The 23,353-nt window shown below is 37.9% G+C and overlaps 1 protein-coding gene across 1 annotated transcript in view; it reads right to left on the bottom strand.

The window, feature by feature from the left end:
* Positions 1–378: 378 nt before the first annotated feature.
* The window catches only part of vcanb (versican b), a 30,967-nt gene continuing 7,992 nt past the window's right edge, over positions 379–23,353 (bottom strand). The window contains exons 4-15 of the mRNA XM_079407832.1: positions 21,363–21,537; positions 21,138–21,265; positions 19,794–20,087; positions 13,562–14,575; positions 9,509–12,238; positions 9,210–9,323; positions 8,998–9,111; positions 6,212–6,370; positions 4,351–4,433; positions 3,387–3,531; positions 3,122–3,304; positions 379–1,403 (exon numbers count right to left, since the gene is read on the bottom strand). Coding sequence (XP_079263958.1) covers positions 1,270–1,403; positions 3,122–3,304; positions 3,387–3,531; positions 4,351–4,433; positions 6,212–6,370; positions 8,998–9,111; positions 9,210–9,323; positions 9,509–12,238; positions 13,562–14,575; positions 19,794–20,087; positions 21,138–21,265; positions 21,363–21,537 — 5,273 coding nt within the window. The 3' untranslated portion in view covers positions 379–1,269. The remainder of the gene's footprint in view (positions 1,404–3,121; positions 3,305–3,386; positions 3,532–4,350; positions 4,434–6,211; positions 6,371–8,997; positions 9,112–9,209; positions 9,324–9,508; positions 12,239–13,561; positions 14,576–19,793; positions 20,088–21,137; positions 21,266–21,362; positions 21,538–23,353) is intronic.

The raw sequence follows: 23,353 nt of genomic DNA on the forward strand, positions 1-23,353 counted from the left end.
AGTTATTCAGGTCAACAGTCGTAGCTTCCTCTGGTCTAAATGTTATTTTGTTTGCCAAATCTCTCTGAAAAAACACCATAGCTTGCCAGAGTTAATCTCAAAATGAACATTGAACAGTGTTCACCTTCAACATCCATGTCCTTACCTTGTAATATTAGCAAGTTTGTCGATTAGAAAGTCGTCAAAACAGCGCACGCGTCTGTTTATTACGGTCACACGTCAAATTCATGATGGCGCCGCGCGGGAAGACAAATCTCGTAACCGTTACATCGCCCTCTTTTGGTCAACACTATCCACAGCACCATGGTAACGGCGGTTTCTGTCAGAATTAGCGCGGGATTTTTGTGAAATGCAATCAAACAAGAACACACACGGTTTAAACGTGTTCATAATATTCTAAAAGCGCTTTATTATTCAAAATCTCACAGTTCATTCATCGTTACATGTATCTTCAGCAATAAATTAAACTTCTATGGCTTCATGTAACATTTGTAATAATGTTTGACAAAAATGCTAGTTCTTTCAACCACACATACAGTATTCATATTTTCATATTTTACCATGACATTCATTTAAAAAAAAAGTAAAAATGGTTATATTACAAACCCACATATAAAAAAACCAAACACCGGAAATATATTTTGATGCCATATGAGAATATGATTATGAGAGTGTACAATGGTTTGATGTACAATGGTTTGAGGATGCTGCCAGGGAAGATGATGTTGAAGATTTGTTTTCCAGTCATGATTTGCAGTCCTTTCAGCATTGTTTGTCCTCCAGCCCCGTGACATCTCTTTTGAACCCCCCTCACCACAATGTGAAACAATATAAGGCCTATTGTTCTTTTACTCTTGCGTACTGTAATTGTTCTGTTTATACTCGTACCATAGTGCTCTCTTATTGTGCCGGAGAGAACAGGAAATCCAGTTCTTCGTAAGCAAAAGTTACGGATGAATTAAACAAAATAACAATCACCATTCACAGCTGTTTTTACTTGTTCATTATCTCTACTATATACATTCTAACCAGAAACCCCCCTCCCCATGTTAAAACATTAAGACATTATTACAATATGCAATGTTGACTGTTGCATAGTCAAAGTACACTCTTAGTGGGTGGGTGATGGTGTTTTTTTTTTATTTTTATTTTTTTGCAGTCCTTCAGGGTAATTCACTTCTCGGCTCTAAAACATTCATCAGGCACATGGTTTGGCTTCGCCCCGTTAGACTTTCTCTGATGTGAAGCATCTGTAGCTCTGGATGGAGATCAGTGTCTGGAATCATCTGCTGTTTTTGACCAGACATGGCGGTACTGCGTCGACTCGCTATAGCGTCTCTTACTGTTGTTGTAATAGTTATTGTTTCGATATTTGTGTGCATACATCTTCTGGTAGGTAGATGCTGCAGAATAAAAGGAAAATAGATGTTAATTTAAAAGGACAGTTTACCCAAAAATTTTAATTCTGTCATTATTTATTCGTCCTCACTTCCAAAACCAAATGACATTCTTTCTTGGATTAGTTCACTTCCAGAATAAAAACGTCCTGATAATTTACTTACCCCCTTGTCATCCAAGATGTTCATGTCTCTTTCTTCAGTCACAAATAAATGAAGTTTTTTGAGGAAAGCATTCCAGGATTTTTCTCCATATAGTGGACTTCAATGGCCGCCAGTGGGTTGAAGAGTTTTAAATGCAGCTTCAATGGGCTCTACACGATCCCAGCCGAGGAATAAGGGTCTTTTCTACCGAAATGATTGGTCATTTTCTAAAAAAATGTAAACACAAATACTCATCTTGCACTAGCTCTGCAATGTGCATGCGCAACTTCATGCACTTCAAAATCACATTGGAAAGGTCACGCATGGTTAGTTCTTCGTCTGTGTGCCTCGGTTCAAAAAGGTAGGGTAGGTCGAAAAACTCCATCTCACTTTCTCCTCCAACTTCAAAATCATCCAACATTGTTTTACCTTTTTTTTTGTAAAGGCCGTTTGACTTTTTTGCACATTCACTTTGTAAACACTGGGAAGGTACTTCTGCCAATGTCACGCATGACCTTTCCAATGTGACTATGTAATGCTAGAGTTTTGTGGCAAGAAAGTATATCAATTTGTATAATTTTTTTTAGAAAATGACCAATCGTTTCGCTAGATAAGACCCTTATTCCTCGGCTGGGATCATGTAGAGCCCTTGGAAGCTGCATTGAAACTGCAGTTCGGACCTTCAACCCATTGGCCGCCATTGAAGTCCACTATATGGAGAGAAATACTGGAATGACTTCCTCAAAAACCCTAATTTCTTTCAACTGAAGAAAGAAAGACATGAACATCTTGGACAACATGGGTTTAAGTAAATTATCAGGAAATTTTTATTCGGGAAGTGAACTACTCCTTAAAGTGGAACTTAAAAGAAAATGTAATTTCAGTATGTCTTGAGTAAGACATTAGTCTGGCAACTAACTGAAATAAGTTACTAAAATTGCTAGTATTATTATAGATATATATATAAAAAAAAGACAAAAGCATAACAAAATCTAAATATATAAATGGCTTTCCTATAGCTCAAATGGTAGAGCATGGCGCTAGCAACGCCAAGATCATGGGTTCGATTCCCAGGGAAAGCAAGAGCTGATAAACTGTAACTTGAATGCAATGTAAGTCGCTTTCGTCTGCTAAATGCTAAATGTAAATAAAGAATAATTCAAAATGTTTTATATAAAAATATATAAAATGTTTATTTTTAATACAAAATTAATACTTTAAATTATAATTAATACTAAAATAACATTAGTGCATTTCGTGACTGGATTTCACTAAGGAAGGAAAGTCGTGGCCTAATGGTTAGAGAGTCGGACTCGTAATCCAAAGGTTGTGGGTTCGAGTCTCGGGCCGGCAGGGATTGTAGGGAGGGGAGGGGAGGTGAATGTCCAGCGCTCTCTCCACCCTCAATACCACGACTGAGGTGCCCTTGAGTAAGGCACCGAACCCCCAACTGCTCCCCGGGCCCCGCAGCATAAATGGCTGCCCACTGCTCCGGGTGTGTGTTCACAGTGTGTGTGCACTTTGGATTGGATAAATACAGAGCACGAATTCCGAGTATGGGTCACCATACAGAGACTTACGATTCAAGCATGTGATTTTGGGCTTGTCCCAGTGGCCGTCTTCTTGGCATCTGATAGTGGGAACGTGTCTTTGGATGAAGCCATCCTTGCAGTGGTACCTGACCAGAGAGTTGATCTCATAGCGCGCCTTCATGCTGCCATAGATATGGGCGTCCTTTATGACAGGAGGCTGACCGCAGGACACTGAGACAGAGGCAAAAGAAGGACAAGGACAGTGAGCTGACAGTGAACGACAGATTAGAGGAGGGGGAAGAGGAGGTCTCACCTGTGCCCTTCTTGCAGGTGAAGGTCAGGTGGTAATTGCACGGCACGTCGTTCCACTGGCCGCTTTCATGCCAGATCATCACCACGCAGTCCTCGCCTGTGGAGAAGAAACTGTCCGGCTGACCCACTCTCCAGTTCTCAAATTGCTAGTGCAAAAGAACACAGGGGGGAGGTGTTATTCCAACTGCTTGTGCACCACTGCATGTGCCCACATGAGGGCGCAAAGATCACATGGAAGAATCATAACAGACTGTGCTCTGGGGGAAAAGGGATGATACGTTATTCTAATAAAATGTACTGCTGCAAGCAATTTGCATGGGTTGAACACAAACACACAAGCCCAAGTCTACATATTTCATATGTAGAAAGGCATACAAAAAATCGAATAAATATCAAATATGCATGATGAAGCAAGATCATCAAAATCAATTGAATGTTTTTGCAAAAATGTAATATTTGCAAAATTAGCAGTTTTGCATTCTGATTTATGCTATTTTAGGAAATAAAAACATGCATACATAAAAATACATGAATAAAATCAATCAAATAAATAAAATAAACGATTAATCAAACAGCTAAATAAACAAATAAATAATACATCTAATAAATACACGTAAAAAAGCAAATAAATAAATAAAGTTGATGTGATGTGCTTCTATGTGATACCACACAGAATTAGAAAAATGTTAAAGTGAGGACTTTTCCATTAGGATTAGCATCATATAAGCTTATGGTTTATGGCAGAGTAACAAATTTTTTTACTGTGATTTTAATAACTGTATGCACAATTGCTTCGCACTAATTTTCGGATCAAACAACCTCATTTATTCAGGGCGGAGAAAAAAACAACACACCAAGAATGACTCATATCTGAATGTTAACATCTGAATTCATAGTCACCTGGAACACAGATGTTCATCTAATAAACAGACATTTTAGGATCAAAATAATGAATCCCATCTTACCATAGGGTGTCCATCAGTCCATCGGAAATCATTGTCAAACATTTTATCATTCAGTCCAATCCACTGATAGTCATGTCCCAAACCTACAAGACAATTACACAGATTTCAGTATATATCTCTGCCAAACTAGTTGTATGACTTGGGATGAAGTGGACAAGTTGTGTGGTTGACTAACTTCTACTATTTATATCTGCTTATTGGTGGGAAAAATGGAAAGTTCCCTCTCCAAACTCAAACTGCTGTGTCAGACTGGTCGGGAAACTCAAACAAACAGAGGAATGCTTTGATAGCACCACGGTGTTTATACTCTTTGGGATAATCAATCTAAATGTAGTTGTCTCTGTATGCTAGTGGATGTGCTTTTTTTTCTTTAGAGAAGTCTATATGGAAGTCTAAAGAAATGGAAGAAATTCATTCATCTTTTTGGTGTGAGGACCTTTGCAAACTTCTTTGACATCTTTAATAGACTCCTGGCCAAAGTAGAAATAGCAGGAAATCAGTTAAACCAAACCACACATCACATGACACAAACAAATGTAGAACAAATCGTTTCTGTACCCCAAAGAGCCAAGAAGACGTATGTTTAATTTAGAGTCAACAGCACTTTTAATTTGACTTATGCTTTGTTTATTCAGTGCTAGAATTCAGTTAGTCCTGAGTATCTTTTTTGCCTAATTTGAAACTAGATTTTTTACATTTAATGGAAATGTGCCTGTGCAAAACTCAACACTACACATTGCTGTGGGCATTTGTCAAAAGCATTGCTATGCTGCTTCTAAAAGGTTTTCGTAGTTTTTAGAGCATTGCTATAAAGTGCTACAAATAGCGAAAACCTGGAGAGTTAGCATTTTAGCACTTTTGAACCATCGTCCTGACATCAATGGGTTTTTGGTTTAACATCTGAAATAAGGTCTGTGGTGAACACAAGCTCAGAATATGTTCATGTTTTATTCTATGACATATACATCAGTAATGCTTGCTTTTAAAGCTTGCCTTGAAAATGAACAGTTGCTAACAAGTGTCTAAATAAGCCTATAGACAGTACCGCCGCTCCCTATACGCAGAGTACGCAGTATATACAAAGAAGTATTAAGATAATATTTTTGTGGTTATAAAAACAAACCTAAGCCAACAACAGCCTTTTAAAGTACTTAAAATGCATTATATAAAAACAACGAGGCAACCCTGCTGAAAAAACCAATAGAACCATCACAGAAAAGTCTAATATCATCACAAATGAAACACAAATACCATTACAAAAATTACAAACCATCAACTTTTAACCATTTAACCATTCTGTAGTGTGTTTTGGGACATATTCCATTAGGATTTAGAAGGTGACCAATTACCATAACCAGTAAAACCATTACAACTTTTGACTTTTTATTTTTTAACTTTTTACAGCTTTTGCAAACTATTCTAACTCAGATTGTCAGGGATTTTGTTTTTTTTAAATAAAGACTGTGAGAGTTGTCAGAATCTTAATGTGGTGACGCTGAAGTCATGAAAACATGTAGTTTGTTTATATTGCCTACTATTAGCTTTGTACTTCTACCAACTGCATTTAGGTTTTAGACTTCATAAACGTTGTGTTCAATTGTGAAGATTATCATGCAGAACATATAAACATGCTTGTTGGTGTCCGAGAGGTTTTTTATTTTTCTGAGAGAGAACCAAGGTGATTTTCACTTCTGGTTTGGCCTACAAAACTAAGTAATCTACAGCATTCTATACAATACTGAAAGAGTTACGAAGTAAAAGAGTTAATGGTTTGTTCAGGCCCTATCAAGAGTGAGCAATAAAATGACTGATGTCTGCTTTGGCAATACCATTCATAAACTCTATAAAATCATAAACTCACGATTAACAAAGAGCTGCTCTTCATGGGATAGGACGCTGGTGAGGTGACCGCCCTGCAGACGACACTCTCTTTCCGCTGCTTCCCATGTCCGCCGGTGTGTGAAGTACTTATAGCAGTGGCTCTGAAACTTGTGCCAGCCAAAGTCACAAACCTCCGTATCTGAAAGATTGAATGACATTGAAACATGAGAAGCCTACAAATGAGAAAACACTGGATAGCATCCATAATGTTAGCCATATCAGTGCATCCAAATTCAAATGACAGATGCTTTTGTAATTCATGATGCAGCTACAGGCAGCATCACAGTGTCCATAGTTTATCAAAGAAAAGACGTCTCATGATTGAATCTGTAGCCATTTTCTTCAGAATTAATCATAAACAAGCCTGTCTTTCAGATCAAGTATAATCGGTTATGGTGCAGAACAGACACACAGAACCGCGTCTGTTTTGAGTTCGAGTTAACTGGGTTAACCTAGTGCAAAGCACTTTTTATTCCATGCCATACAATGAGGATCATCAACATTTTGCTTGGAGTGAAACCCACCAATGACCGCAGCGCTCAGTGTGAAAGCTAAATGCAAACAATGACATCTAATGAGGCTGGAAAGAAAACACCAGTAAATGAGGCCAAGTAAATCATCTCAGACACACGGCCCATAGTGCTGTTTTCTTTAACTGATTACGTACTATTATGTGCTCGCTTCATCCTTTGCCCTGAATGTCCAGTAGATTATCAGGACTGCTTTCGAAGCATAGTGCACGTACATTAGCAAGCGCCACTGAAAATCTATTATAATTGCTACAATAATATCCAAATAACTTAAGTTTTTTAAAGTAATGTTAAATTACAACAAATAGTTCAACCGAATTGACCAAGTGAAATATGTCAAGATGCATAGAGCAATTTAGTACAAAAAATGGTAGTCAAATTGTGGTCAGAGCAAATATAAACAACATATCCATGACTTTGGTGGTTTTTAAATTGCCTACTTATTTTGAAAGACCTAGAAGCAATATAGACAATGGATCAAATCAAGAAAAGTACTTTAACCACTAGTCAGTGTCTAGCAACTGGGTGTTGCATGCAACTGTGGCTCTTTGTCGGAAATAAATTGAACATTTTTGTACTTTTTTTCCTGCTAGGCATCTTGACAAGATTCTGGTTTGACTAAAATATTGTATTTATCACAGTATCACAAAGTTTAATGCAGCAGCTTTGAATGCAACATTTTCAACTGTCACCAAAGGTCCAAATTCAGCTTTACTGATTAAACACAACTGTGTTCAATGTAAAATAAAGTTTTTTTTTTTACATTGCGTGGACCGCGAGAGTTCAACTTTTTATGATTTCCCCTGATCCTTGGCTAAAAAGCCTGAGAAAACAGATGTCCTCAGAGGTGATGTTTATGCATGGAGAAGATTAGCTCTGCTGACTAATGGCAGCAATATTTTGTATGAATCTGGAACCAATCCATTGGGGGACCAACGCCCAACACGACCGTCAAGCCTGTGTGAGTGCACGTAAATGTCAAGTCCTGAGAAGGTTAATAGCTCTCTTCAAAGTTAAAATGTGGCTCTCATTCATAAGTCAACTGATTATTTTCATAGCGGGGAAAGTCCTACGTGAGATGGAGTCAGGTGTTTGGGAGTTTCTATACTGTGTGACTTAGAGGAGTCTCCACAAGCCTCTTGGACAAATTGTGATGCATTAATTGATGCCAGCTGCTTTCGTAGTAAAGACCCATGTGCCAATTCCACATGAGGGTGAGTAATTAATGGCAGAATTCTCAATTTTGGGTGAACTAAACCTTTAATATAATAGTCTTAAGTATGCAGCTTAGATGTACATCTAAGCCGGCCTATTGCTATTGCCTTAGCAAGCACTGCTAACAATATCATAGCAAGACGTCAGTTTCAACCCAATCAAATTATTTTCTCCTGAATATTCCACTAAAATATGCACATTACAGAAGTTCAGTGTTTTGAAAACGTCATTTCAAGATGGCTTTAATTAGTTTCCGAAGCCTTCTAAAAGTCACAGCCTAAATGTGGGACCTACTCAAGTCATGCCTGGATAAGTATGACGAGACGACTAAAGGAAAATGTACTCATCGTTTACGTAGTCACACTAATGTTCCTGGGAACATGCCAAGTAAATCAGTTGGCTCTGCAACGGCTCATCAAATTGCTCAGCATTTGTGAGAAGTGTGGTGGGTGTAAGGGAAGAGGCAGTACTGTCACTGACTCCATGACCTTTTCTCTGAACCCTATTGTTGGCACAAATTTGCTTTCATTTCTCTGGACACCATACCGCACACCCTCTGGAGGATGAAGCCTGCCAGATGTGGTGAACTTTGTGGTTTGGTTTGCCCATTCTAACTGTTTGGACTGACCGCTATAATGTATACAATTTGCTTCAGTGGATTTATTAAACAGCCATAGCTCACTATTTAGAAACTAGCACCCTAAATCATAACATATTCCATCCAACAGCTCCTACCAATAATTTAAGTATTATATTTTCTTCCACTTCAATGGAACTCTATCAGGCAATCAGGCAGATAAATGTTTAAAATATGCAATCATTTCAACATTTCAAAAATAAACCAGAAGATACAATAGACCTTATGCCTTGGCATGAAAGTGACGTGATAAAATCGTTTAGCAACTTGCTATCATGTAACAGTCCACAATTAGTTGCCCAAAGAACATTCCTTAAAGAATTTCATATAAAAAAAAAACAATTAAAGCAACTGTATAGCATCATGTTAGTGTTGATTTCATACCTTGGTCACAGAGGTGTCCTGAATAGCTGGGCAGACAGACACAACTGAACGTGTTTAACCCATCAATGCATGTTCCTCCATTGTGACAAGGGTTTGACTGGCATTCGTCAACATCTGGAGGAATTACAAAATGAAAATGTCTTACTTTACTTAGAAACTCCAAACGTGTTAATCAAAAGTGAATAAAAACGCAAATATTAAAGGCTTCAAACCATTTTCACAATGCTTCCCACTGTATCCAGGCATGCAGACACACATGTTTCCTTTTCCATTAGAATAGCAAGTTCCTCCATTTTCACACACACTGACAGAGCAAAGCGTGAGACCTAAAATAACAAAGTAACATCCATTAGTGGATGGGCAAGTCCATTATGGATAAGTGGACTACAAAGCAGAGTAATTAAATTATTTTGTAAACCTCAAGAAAGAAACTATTGAAATTACCAATACAGCACTGCACAAGATAAGCAGTATACAATGTGAATTACAAAAATATTATGTGGAATTTTACCTTGCAAATCCTCCATATGGCTCTCAACAGTGTAGCTGGAATCTGTCCAGACTTTTGGTTTTCTTGTGGTGAACTCTTCCCTGGATGGTGGTTGTCCTTCAACAATTGAGGGACCCGCCACATCTTCATAATCTACAGCATTATCTTCAAATGCCACAGTACTTGTGGCTTGGGGGGTGGTGAAAACGTCTTCTGTAGCAGAAGTAGTTGCCCTATCCAAGACCTGAACTGGCTCTTTCGCATTTAAGTCTGTAGCGACACTGGTGGTGGGAGAACTGGAAACTTGGTTAAATGAAGTGAGAGGCTTCTCCGTTGAGAATCCAAATGTAGAAAGTGATATTTCTTGTGTTATCTCTTCTGAAGTCTCTGATGATTGCACTGAGGTGGTTGTCTCTTCTGAAGGTGATTTTTGGATTAGATCAGTTTCTTGGGAGCCTGAAGTCCCTGATGACTGGACTGAGATGGTTGTCTCTTCTGAAGGTGATCCTTGGATTAGAGCAGTTTCTTGGGAGCCTGAAGTCCCTGATGACTGGACTGAGGTGGTTGTCTCTTCTGAAGGTGATCCTTGGATTAGATCAGTTTCTTGGGAGCCTGAAGTCCCTGATGACTGGACTGAGGAGGTTGTCTCTTCTGAAGGTGATTCTTGGATTAGATCAGTTTCTTGGGAGCCTGAAATCCCTGATGACTGGACTGAGGTGGTTGTCTCTTCTGAAGGTGATCCTTGGATTAGATCAGTTTCTTGGGAGCCTGAAGTCCCTGATGACTGGACTGAGGAGGTTGTCTCTTCTGAAGGTGATTCTTGGATTAGATCAGTTTCTTGGGAGCCTGAAGTCCCTGATGACTGGACTGAGGTGGTTGTCTCTTCTGAAGGTGTTCCTGGGATTAGATCAGTTTCTTGGGAGCCTGAAGTCCCTGATGACTGGACTGAGGTGGTTGTCTCTTCTGAAGGTGATCCTGGGATTAGATCAGTTTCTTGGGAGCCTGAAGTCCCTGATGACTGGACTGAGGAGGTTGTCTCTTCTGAAGGTGATTCTTGGATTAGATCAGTTTCTTGGGAGCCTGAAGTCCCTGATGACTGGACTGAGGTGGTTGTCTCTTCTGAAGGTGATCCTGGGATTAGATCAGTTTCTTGGGAGCCTGAAGTCCCTGATGACTGGACTGAGGTGGTTGTCTCTTTTGAAGGTGATCCTGGGATTAGATCAGTTTCTTCGGAGCCTGAAGTCCCTGATGACTGGACTGAGGTGGTTGTCTCTTTTGAAGGTGATCCTGGGATTAGATCAGTTTCTTCGGAGCCTGAAGTCCCTGATGACTGGACTGAGGTTGTTGTCTCTTCTGAAGGCGATCCTGGGATTAGAATAGTTTCTTGGGAGGAAGATATTACTGCTCTAAGACTATCTATGGGCAGAACGGTGGTTTCTGATCTTTGGGTTGTGAATTTTGTTTGGGTTTGGACACTAGTGAAAATCAATGGTGCTGTGCCTTCTGCAGAACCTTCAAATACTTTAGTTGCTTTATCATATGCACCAACGCTACTTTCTTCAGTTTGTTGAATGAGAAGGGATGGAACAGTAGTTGCAGAGAAATGTTGTTTTGAGAATGCTTCAATTGGCTGATCACCAGAGCTTATGTCCTCAGAGATGGTGAAGATTGTACTTACATCTTTTTCAATCTCAAGCACCAGTAAAGGACTCTTAGTTGTGCTTGTGTCTCGGTCTTTCTCAGAGTGTGTAATATAAGGAGTGCTTTCTTCTGGGATTGCCTCTGTTTGAAAAGTTGAAACCACCCGAATCGTAGGCTCTGTACTGGGCAAAGCCAAACTAACAGGTTGCCTTGGCTCTTTGTCATGAGTACTTGTTAAGGAACTTGTAAAGTTATGAGATGAAACAGTGAAAGATGGAGATAAAGTTGTGTGTTTTGATTCTTCTGCTGCATATATATCTTGTCCCGAGCCCTCGTCTTCAGTGGAGGTTGAGCCCTCAAAATCTTCTGATTCTGGTTTCATTTCTTTTTTTTCTGTTCTCTTTATTTCTACAGTGTTGGATTCTGCCGTTGTATCAATTGGTCCTTTGGTATTGCAGTCCACTCCAAATGCCGGTATAGTCTTCTCTGTTTCAGCTATTTCAGTCTCATCGGTAGCCACCTCATATGGGTCATTAGTTGTTGTCAGTGTGTCATCCGCAGAACCTTCCAAGGTGGTCAGTTCCTCTTCATCATCTGTTATGCGCATCCCCGAACCTTCTTCGTGCGTGCTAAATAATATGGCTTGTGGGGTCATTTCATGGCTTGGAGATTTGGTTGAAAATGTGGGCAGCTCTGTCATGGTTATTCTTTGCAAGCTCTTTGTTGAAAAATTAGGCTCAGTTGGGCTTCTTGTCGTTGAGCCAGATTCGTCTGTTTCAGGGGAAGATATGGTGCTATCAGCATCCGCTGTAAGTATTTTATGCATAGTAAGTATCTCATCATCAGGGATGTTTTTTTCTGTTGGTGGGATAGCAGTGTCAATCTGGTCTCTTCTAGCCTCCTTAGTTTGGTCAGTGTCTGGTTTCAGAGTCAACTCGTGCGTTCCGTTAATGAAACTCACTTTTGGGGTGATGGTGACAGAAGCTGATGTTTCACCTATAAGGTCTCCACTGCCTAAAGTTGGCTCACTTTCACCAGCCGTTATAAGTGGAGTAGAAAGCCCTGGTTCTCCAAAGAATTTTAGAATAGTATCAACTGCTTTATTATCACCTGCAAACAAAAAATGAAAAGACATTACACACACCTGAGTTAGTTTATACTGAGTAAGCCAAAAGTTTATCAAAGATAATCTACTGTAAATCCTGATTCCATATTCAGTTACGACCTCAAGTTACCAATTTTTCAAATAAATTTATAGACATCTTAGATTCTAGCGCTGCATATATATTCTACTTAATGGCTAGACTCTCACTTGAGGCAAATAAAACACTCACATCAGTTATGATTTTGGCAGTCAAAATATTACTGACTGTTTCTACATAAGTAATGGCCCTACTTATATACTGAGAAAAGCTTATTATTAATTCTATTCGGTGACATGTCCCTGTGAGACCCTAAAGTCACAATACTGCAAAATCCCTGAAAACCCTTTTCATTTTTAAATAGCTCAAAATTAAACAAATTCATTCCAGCTACTGTTACATTACGCAGTTAAAATGTGTGAAATATAGCCAGAAATTTTACTTCATCCTCAAGTCCTCAATAACATACATAACAAAATATTATTTTTTCTTTGGTGGATTCACTAGCCGCCACACATGGTAACATGATCTGTAGACTGGACGAGGTAAGGAAAAGTATAATTAGCTTGCAGTGATTACCTCGCTGATTGTTTTAAGGGGCTTTGCCATTTGACCCGGGAGGCATTTGTCTGTGGCTTTGAGAGCAACTTTTTCTCACACCCAAAACCCCTGTCTCTCCCTGATAATTTACTAGAATAGGTTCCCCTTTAACAGTATCACATGGTATAAATGGGTCAGCTGATTAATGTCGACCCACAGGACTTAAAAGACAGGAACACTGGCTGCAGTCTATTTACAGATGTTTATCAACCTCAGTCAACACTCTTTCCAGCAACACGGGAAGTCAATTAAGGTCATGGGAAGGCATGGAAGATCTGTTTCTCTTTTCTTCTTTATGCATATAGGCAGCACCAGCTATACTTCTGAATGAGATAAAGATTCGGCACAAACCAAATATTAAAGTAATTGCATGAAATCAAAGGACCAAGTCCAAATCTTTTGTTTGCAAGACAGCAGTAGGCGTCTCGAATGTGGCCTCTCTTTAGCCAAGATCTACATTCATTTTGCATCGCAGTTTTTCCTGAACCAAGTCACTCATATACAACATGCTGCTTTGGACATGCAACAATCAGAAAAACACTGCCACACCAAAATACGAAAGGACAAGCAAAACTGCTTCAAGAAGTCAATGCATTGTATACTTGAATACTGTCTTGCTCTGGTAAAATTAGCTTCTATATGAACTTTTTTTTTGCATAGACAAAATTTTCTGAACTTCCATCTGACCTACCTGATTGATTTATCTGCGTAATGTTGTATATGAACACGTTGATGCCCACTTTATTTAAAACTGGGTTTAGCAAAGTGGATTCAGTCATGTCTGCTGTGGTTTCATCCTCTTTGTACACAATTTTTGGCTTGTGTGGATCTCCTTGCAAATCTGTAGTAAACACAGGTGAAGTAGGAATCACACTCTCAGAAATATCCATGTCACCATTGCTGCTACCCTCTGTATCCTTGTTTCCCTCATGCGGAGTATCCATCGGAGGATGCACGCTCCCTGCGGTGGGCTGGCGGGGAAGCTGGATAGAGAAGAAGGAATCTGAATAATGGGGCATTTCAGGTGTGGTAGGGACTGAGGGTCGCTGGGGAGGAAAGGAATTATCTACACCATGGGGTACCCCTTGCACCAAGGAGCTGTCTTTGCCATTGTCCAAGGAGCTGTCAGAGTCAGTAAATGTGGTTGTGGTTTCCATATCCGAAACTGTATCAGCTTTAGTTGGTACAACAGCAATGGCTTCAGCAGAGGGATTCACTTCAGGAGCGCCTATGTCGCGTGGCGCCATGCTTGCAGAGAACATGGATGGTGGCTCTTCTCTGGTGCCGTGGGCTGGCATAGAAGAGACTGAATCTGAATAATGTGGCATTTCAGGCGTGGTAGGAGTAGCTGAGGGTAGCTGGACAGGAAAGTAATCATCTACACCATGGGGTACCCCTTGCACCAAGGAGCTGTCTTTGTCTTTGTCCAAGGAGCTGTCAGAGTCAATAAATGTGGTTGTGGTTTCCATATCCAAAATTCTGTCAGCTTCAGTTGGTACAACAGCAATGGCTTCAGCAGAGGGATACGCTTCAGGAGCGCCTCTGTTGTGTGGAGCCATGCTTGCAGAGAACATGGATGGTGGCTCTTCTGTGGTGCCATGGGCTGGCATAGAAGAGACTGCTTTAAGGGAAGAAATTAGATGGCTGTCTAAGAGAACTTGAGGTATTGTGGGTCCAGCTGTGGGTACAGTTGTGAGATCCCATCCTGAGGACAGAGAGAAAAGGAAAAATTTAATTTTGACCAAGCAAATACTTTTCAAGGCAAAGTGTGTAGCTTTGGTGCCACTAGTGGCACCAGATTGAATTACAAAATAATGTTTTTCAATTGTGAATGGCTTCAATTGTTCAGCTTGTCTGACCCATATTTATACAATTTACTGACAGCAGCTGACAAGTCAGACTGCCCAAACAAACAGAGAAATTGAAATTCTGAAAGTGCCACATTGTCAACCTATATATCTCTATGCATTCAATTGTGATAGATGAAACTGACAATTTTATGAGGTGTTATTAAGGTGAGCACTGTAGAATACTTTTGTAGTTTTACCCCAAATAAGACACAGCCCTTGGTCTATTAATATTGACCAAGTAAGTGCAATTGCTGGCAACAAAGTCAAGATATTTCTACAAAATGCCAATAACAGCAGAATCGTCTAAGTATTTAGGGATTTTTTTGGCTGGTAACGAGTTATTTTGGGAAAATGACGCACTATGAAAGGGTAGAACCTGACAGTTTATATTTATTTTGAAACTTTAGCTTCCTTTCCATCACATTTTTGGCTAGGTTGCATTTTGCCTAACCACATATTTTGACTCCGACCAGTAGGTAAATAGTCTTGAATAAGTGCACTTGGAATGTTTCATAATGTAAGTGCCAACGTCATCTCATTCTCACAATCAATAAATCAAACCCTACACTGCTGTCTACATGCATGCTAGCTCTGACACACTTTCATGGACCTATATAAAAACTTGAAATGGCCAAGTTAACGACACTATAATGTTCACTCTTGTCTGTTCGTACACATATAGCTGCTGTGCTTATGACATGTTGGTAGGCAGCCAAAGGTTTGACTCAGACGGTAAGAGTTTCATGCTTAGCAAGACGTTTCAACACCACAGTAAAACCATTCATGATTATATGTATGGCAGTCACCCATCTGGCTGCATGCAGGGGAATAGAGTGGGGGTCCAAAAGTCTGAAAGGACAAGTGAAAAGGCCTCTATTTTTTGTCTGAATTTACAAATATAAATGGATTTCAAAATGTCTTAATATGTGGTCTTCTTTTCCTTTAATGACAGTGACACAATGTGACCTTGTAAGACCAGGCTAGATGCAATATTAAATTTTTCACTAATAAAAAAAAGAGATAGACATACTGTACAGTACACTACTGTTAAAAACGATGGGGTCAGCATTTTTTATTTTTAAATAAATTGATACTTCTATTCAGCAAGGAGATCAAAAGTGACAAAAGATTGTACTTTAAATAAATGCAGTTCTTTGCATATTAAAAATTAAAAAAAAATTTTTTTATTAAATGCAGCCTTGGTTAGCATAAGAGACTTTTCCCAAAAACATTACAAAATTGTCAAACTTTTAAACAATGTCTGTTCAATATGTTGAATGTACAACCTATTGAAAAAAAAACTGATTTCTATCTATTGCATGTTCTTAGAAGTTGAACAGTTTGGTCTGACTTATGTGACAAGACGCTTGTTTTCAGTACTAACCACCAATTGTTGTTCTTTTGGCATTTACTGCATTTTATAATTTATGTTCTTTTGAATCATTTGCAGCATTTCAGATGCATAATGCTAAAGTTATGCACAGTGTTGTGGGCAGACAAAAGCCCACACCCATTTCTGCTTCCTTCAGTCTCTTCATCTGCAGATCTATCTTCATCTTTCTGCACTGTAAAAAATCAAAAGTTGAGAGAACTTAAGCGTTTAAGGCAACCAGCTTCAGCAGATCTTTTGAGTTTTCTCAACTTATTTTTGTAGGAGAGTTTTGAGTTTTTTTGTTTTATAACTTAAAACAACAAGTTAAGAAAACTCAAAAATCTGCTGAAGCTGGTTACCTTAAACGCTTAAGTTCTCTCAACTTTTGATTTTTTACAGCTCTGTAAAAAATAAATAAATAAAAAAGTTGAGAAAAGTTTACCAGCTTCAGCAGTTTTCTCAACTTGTTGTTTTAAGTTTATAAAACTAAAAGTTGAGAAAACTCAAAAATCTCCTACAAAACTAAATTGAGAAAACTTAAAAATCTGCTGAAGCTTTTAAGTAAGCTTTTAAACTTTTAAGTTTGCTCAAGATTTTTTGTACAGTGTGTAAGCCTGCTCACGTCATGACCAGGCTAAGAGAATATAAAATACACGAATACTATGACAACACAACATGACAAGATAAAAACAAGGGTGAGTAAATGATTTTTTGCTAATGACAAGGGTATGTCAGTGCTTTTTGTCTCTGGCTCAGTGTGTGGACACACAAGGCCAGCTGTTAGACGTTAGGGATGTGTCCTCTTTTCTATGCAGGGCCTCTGATGTAAAACATCAGGCATCTTTTTCCCTTATAAAACCCCAGTGATCTTGAAACAGCACAAGAGGAAGCCACGTCCCCCCACTAGCGCTTGTTTATATTTTATAGTGGGGCGCTCTTGCCCTCCGTGCTCTTTTTTGGCCTACCCAGAGTGCTTTTGTTTGTTTTGCGGTACTCTGCGGTAGAAGCCCATTTAAGAGAAGTGCTTCAAGACCGGTTACATGAAACAAGCCGCGGCTAACAGGAAAGCCACAAAATCCCTGGAGGTAGGGGGCGAAAAGGAGATACTCGATGTAAAATCGGATTAAATGCATGTTAAGCGCTGCTTTTGTGTGGCCTGTTTCCATTTTCCCTCTCGAGTGACGACTGAGGTTGCACAGACGGAGAGTTTAAACAACCCCCGGCAGGACAGCTACGGGGTTCAAAGGTCGTAGTCGTTCTGGGCAGAGGAATTGACCTGAAAACAGGTCAGTTAGTTTTAAGGCACATATTTGAGCTAGACGTAGGACAGAGGTTTAACAGATGAAATTTGAGGACACCCTGGAGAGAACGAATTATTCTGCTTCCACCCAGCTAGCAGAGAGAGAGGAAAGGTCCGCTCGGAGTCACAGCTGTTATGATATCACAGCAAAACAGACACCTCCCAATCTACAAAACAACATCATGAGGAACATAACTAACAGAGCTGTGTGAATCTCATAAAACATGTCAAAGAACATGTCTGTTATATTTTATCTCAAAATTGAAAGATACTTCCATAAAAGATTATTTATTTTCATTTATTTATTTAAAGATTTAAAAATTGATAAATTTATTATTTTTAGGGCCAGATTTTAAGATTTAATTGTTTTGAAAAGTTTAATTATGACATTTTGCCTGCAAATGCTCCTTACTGCAATGAAAATTAAATAAATAAATAAATACAAATTATTGGGGGTATATATATATATATATATATACACACAGTACATATATACTATATATATATATATATATATATATATATATGCACACATATATTCATACACACACACACACATATACATACATACAGTATATATATATATATACTTTTTTAAGTTTTATTTTTTTTATTATATTATTAATATGATATTATTTTTTATTTATTTATTTATTTAACCTTTATTTATCCAGGTAAACTGTTTGAGAACCACTTCTCATTTACAAACATGACCTGGCCAAGAGGCTACAAAAATCAATAAGGACATACTATACAACTGTATAGTCAAACACATAACACACATAGGACAGGCAATTGAATTAAAAAAGGTAAACAGCAAAAAAGAAAAAGGAAAAAGAAAAAGTGCTTAAATATGTGTGTATAAATATAGTTCATAATTGTCAGCAGGAACAAGAGTCAACTATGTAATTTTGGAGGTTTTGTTTAAAGGTGGAAATTGGAATCAGAGATGTAAGTTTCAGTGTGTTTTGTAGTATATTCCAGTCATGTACTGCTGCAAAGTGGAAGGCATTACGTCCAAAGATAGTAGAAGTAGGAGGGGTACTAAATTTAATCAAATTACTTGATCTTGTATGATAGACGTTATGAGCAGCATGAAGAAGTGATGACAGATAGAGAGGTGTCTTGCCCAGGATTGTTTTATATATGAAGAGAAACCAGTGATGGAGCCGCCGAGTATGAAGAGAGGGCCGGCCCACCCGTTTATACAGGTCACAATGATGAGTGTGAAAGGGTACATTAGTGACAAAACGGATGGCTGAATGATAAAGTGTGTCAAGTTTTTTTAGAGCTGTATTTGGTGCCATTCTATAGATAATATCGCCATAGTCCAAAATTGGCAGTACTGTCATCTTAACGAGGGTGCGTTTAGTTGCATGAGTAAAGGAAGCTTTATTGCGGAAAAGAAAGGCTAATCTAGCTTTAACTTTTGTTTGAAGGTTAATGATGTGTGTGATGAATGACAGAGATGAATCCAACCATATACCTAGATATTTATATTTTTTGACATACTCCAGAGCCATACCGTTCATGCAGGTGATTATAAGTGGAGTCTCGGTAACTGGTTTTCGGCTAAAAAGGATACATTTAGTCTTGCTGGTGTTAATTTGAAGGTGGAGATTATCAAAAAAATGCTCTATAGAGGTGAAGCTGAGTTTAAGACTGGAAGCCACAGAATTGGGAGAGGAACCAACTGAATACAGAATGGTATCATCTGCATAAAGATGTATCCTAGAGGTGCCAGCAGCTTTGGCTATATCATTGACATAGATAGAAAAAAGGGTTGGGCCCAGGATGGAGCCTTGAGGCACACCTTTAGAGATATTAATTGGGTCTGACATAATATTTTCCACCTTCAATTGCTGGACACGGTTGGTGAGATAATTGGCAAACCAAACACAGCTAGAAGAGGACAGACCAATACTGGAAAGCTTATGTAAAAGGATCCTATGGTCTACAGAGTCAAAGGCCTTGGCGAGGTCTATAAAGGTGGCAATACAGACCTGTTTGCTGTCTAATGCTGTAATTATCTCGTCAAGGACCTTTGTGATAGCTGTTATACACCCATGTCCTACCCGAAAACCAGATTGCATGTCAAATAATATATGATTTTTATCCAGAAAATCATTTAACTGTTTTAGGACGAGCTTCTCCAGAACTTTGGCAAGACATGGTAGGATGGAAATTGGGCGATAACAATTTGGATCAGATTCAGAACCCCCTTTGAAGAGGGGAAAAATTATAGCTGATTTCCAATCAATAGGGAACTCAGAAAGCTGTTATTCTTATATTCTTAAATATAAATAATATTCTTTGGATTGTGAAGTTTCTGTGAGATTCACCCAGTAAGTTTTAAGGATTTGTTTTCGTTTTTAGTCATGAGCGTTTCTTGAAGACATACCTTTGAAACACAAAGCTCCCAGCTTCTCGCTCGGTAAGGGAAATCCGGTTTGGTTGAGGAAGCGGTACATAGTCCTCACGCCCAGCTGTCCTTTGCCGCACTGCTGTCTGGGTATAGAGATGGGGTAGCGGGCGCTGCCGTCAGACAGCCAAGCAAAGTTACAGCGGTCCATGCCGGCCCTCCAGGCCGCATGCAGGTGACCTGGAGACGCTAAAACTGCGTCCTGTCTCTCGCACTCCTCCCTAGCCTCAGCTAGAGTCATCTGAGCATCAGCAGCAGTGAAAAACACCTCACCTGAGATCACACACAATAACACATCACCTTTAGTCCAGTGCACATTCATAACAAATCAGGCAACCCCAGAATGCACTTCTGCAAACTTTAAATATAAGCAATTATTATTTATTAATTAAAGTAAAATAAAAATTTTTTTTTTTTTTTTAAATAACACACACACACACACATACATACATACATACATATTGGGAATATTTGTTATATTTTTCTTTTGTAAAATATAATTTACATTTTTTTCTTTTAATGTCGGGGTGACCCAGTAAATTGATCAAGATATTTTGCAAAACAATATAGAAGTAAATTACCGATGTGATTAAATTAGATGTCTATAATCACCAATAAAGCCACACATGTATCTATGTCTGTTTATTTAATTATAAAAAATAAATAAATAATAAATTAACAAATAGATAAACAAACAAACAAATACATAAATATTTGTAACATTTATGATTTTTGTTTTCATGTCATATTTCCCTTCCAAATTCTCATTACTGTAATGAAAAAATATATATTTTAATTTTTTATAGTGAAAAATGTGATATAATGGTATTATTTAAAAAAAAAGCAATATAAGTATTTATACATTATAAAAATATTTATTATATTTTTCTCTTTGAAAATATAATTTTATATTATAATTTCATAAATATTTCCATGAGATTCACCTAGTCATTTTTAGGATTTTTTAATTTTTTTTTAATGAAGACATACCTTTTTTCAAGAGAACATAGTAAATTACCACTCACCAATAAAGCCAAACATGGAGTGATTGATTGAAAAATAAATAAAAACTAAATCAATAAATAATAAATGTAATATATGTGCACCATTAAGATTTTTCACATTGAGACATTTTCCCTTCAAATTCTCATTACTGCAATGAAAAAAAAACTATTTCCACGTTGCCATAGAAACAAGTGATTTCTGTGTGAGGACTTTCCAAACTGTCATCTCATAATTACAGTAATTCTGACACGATGTGAACACAGCGTGAGTCTCTCGTGTGTTTCAAGTGAGGAGAATCCTGCTGATTTCTAAACTTACCCTGCAGTTTTCCTACATAGCAGTACACATCATACATTTCAGAGGCATTTCTGAGTCCGTATGACCTGACTCCGGGCTTCAGAGTCATATCGCCATGACATCCTTCACGTGGCCTCGTTATGGGGTATCTGTGGAGAACAACCCCAGAAGCGCTTTACATATCAGTAATATTCAAATCTAGATAGCAAGATTTCATAGCTTTGAGTCTGGAGCTGGAGAAATCACCTGACGGTTTGGTCGGCCAGCCATCCGGCGTCACACTGGTCAAATCCGTCCTCGTAGGCTGAATAAAGCTGCTCGGCGGTGGCAATGGTGGCGTCCACATCAATGCAGGCCTGCTTGGCACGCTCAAAATCTAGCGTGTAGCGACTGATGCTGGAGCGGTAATGAAACACGACACCTGTGATGAAACAGAAATCAAGCCCATGAACCAAAGTAAACTCATTTGATCGAATCTTACACAGCAATCCTGATGTTTTTGTTTGTGACACACTAATATTTTTGTATACCTGACAAGACCACCATCTACAGACACTAAAGATATTTGTCAAAAGCTTTCGATTTCAAATAAAAACTGTTCTTCTGTTCTGTTCATCAAAGAATACTGAAAAAAAATGCATCACTGTTTCCATGAAAATATGAAGCAGCATAACTTTTTTTTTCAGTGTTGATAATAATAAAAGTTTCTTAAGCAGCAAATCAACTTATGTGACCCTGGACCACAAAACAAGTTCAAACAAGGTTCAATTTTCCGAAATTGAGATTTGTACATCATCTGAAAGCTAAATAAATAATCTTTCCTTTGATGTATGGTTTGTTAGGATACAATAATATTAGGCCGAGATACAACTATTTGAAAATCTGGAATCTGAGGGTGCAAAAAAATCTAAATATTGAGAAAATCGCTTTTAAAGTTCTAAGAATATGCATTCTTAGCAATGCATATTACTAATCAAAAATAATTTTGATATATTTATGGTAGGAAATTTACAAAATATCTTCATGAAACATAATCTTTACTTAATATCCTAATGATTTTTGGCATAAAAGAAAAATCAATAATTTTGACCCATACTATGTATTTTTGGCTATTTCTACAAATATATCCCAGCGACTTAAGACTGCTTTTGTGCTCCAGGGTCACATGTTAGAATGATTACTGAATCCTGTGATCAGCTTTGGATCACAGGAATAAATTATAATTTAAAATATATTTAAATGGGAAACAGTTATTTTAAATTGTAATAATATTTTACAGTATAACTGTTTTTACTGGATTTTTTGATAAATAAGCGCAGCCTTGGTGAGCTTAAGAGGCATCTTTCAAAAACATTAAAAAAGTCCTCCCGACCACAAATTTGATTTTTCCTCCAGTCAGGTGGTAATATGGTCACATGATATGCATATTTAACTTCATCTAACAACAAATGAGCAAGAGGGCCACTTTTGTACTGAACACTGAAAGTTTCAGCCACAACAACAAGCTGTTGTCTGGCAAAAATGAAGAATCATTGTATTGTTCAGCTATTTAGGAACCTGTCGTGTCAAATACTGAACATGATCTGAATAGTAATCGCTCTGAAAGCATTACACAGCATCAAAATAGCAAAACTGGCTATACACATATTTGAAGTATACAGTATCCCTAAATGGTGCTCTGAACTTACACAAGGCAATTATCTGACATAACAGAGTCTTCAAAATAGGTTTTTATATTATCTGTGAGTGCTCTAAAGACAGATCTTAACGCAAGATTTTAACAGCTGAAATATTCTGAACTAGACTAAATGTCTTGAAAATACTATGATTATGGCAGCTTGCTCGGAAAGAAAGAAAAGGAAAAAACGGTGCATGATGCAGTGCAATGGCCAAAGACATCCATCTGCATGTGTATGAATAAAAAATTAATTTATGGATGCAACATTTTCAAGAAGGATAAAGCATGCAAATTAATAAAATAAAATTAATTAATTAAAATGGAAAATAAAACTTACTAAATATATGATTTCTAAGTTAATTTTTAAATCATGAAACAAAATAAAATAAAACAACAACACTAAATTACAAAAACTAATTAATTACAAATTACTAGCTGTCAGTCAATTAAAATTTTTAATCTTTATTTTTACATTTTTCATTAATTACAGGGTGCTGCGATTAATTTATCTAATTAATTGCAAACTAATTTGGCTGTGAAAATACCCCCCAAAATAATT

The sequence above is a fragment of the Barbus barbus genome, assembly GCF_936440315.1.
Source record: "Barbus barbus genome assembly, chromosome: 45".
In the NCBI taxonomy this organism is placed as follows: Eukaryota; Metazoa; Chordata; class Actinopteri; order Cypriniformes; family Cyprinidae; genus Barbus; species Barbus barbus.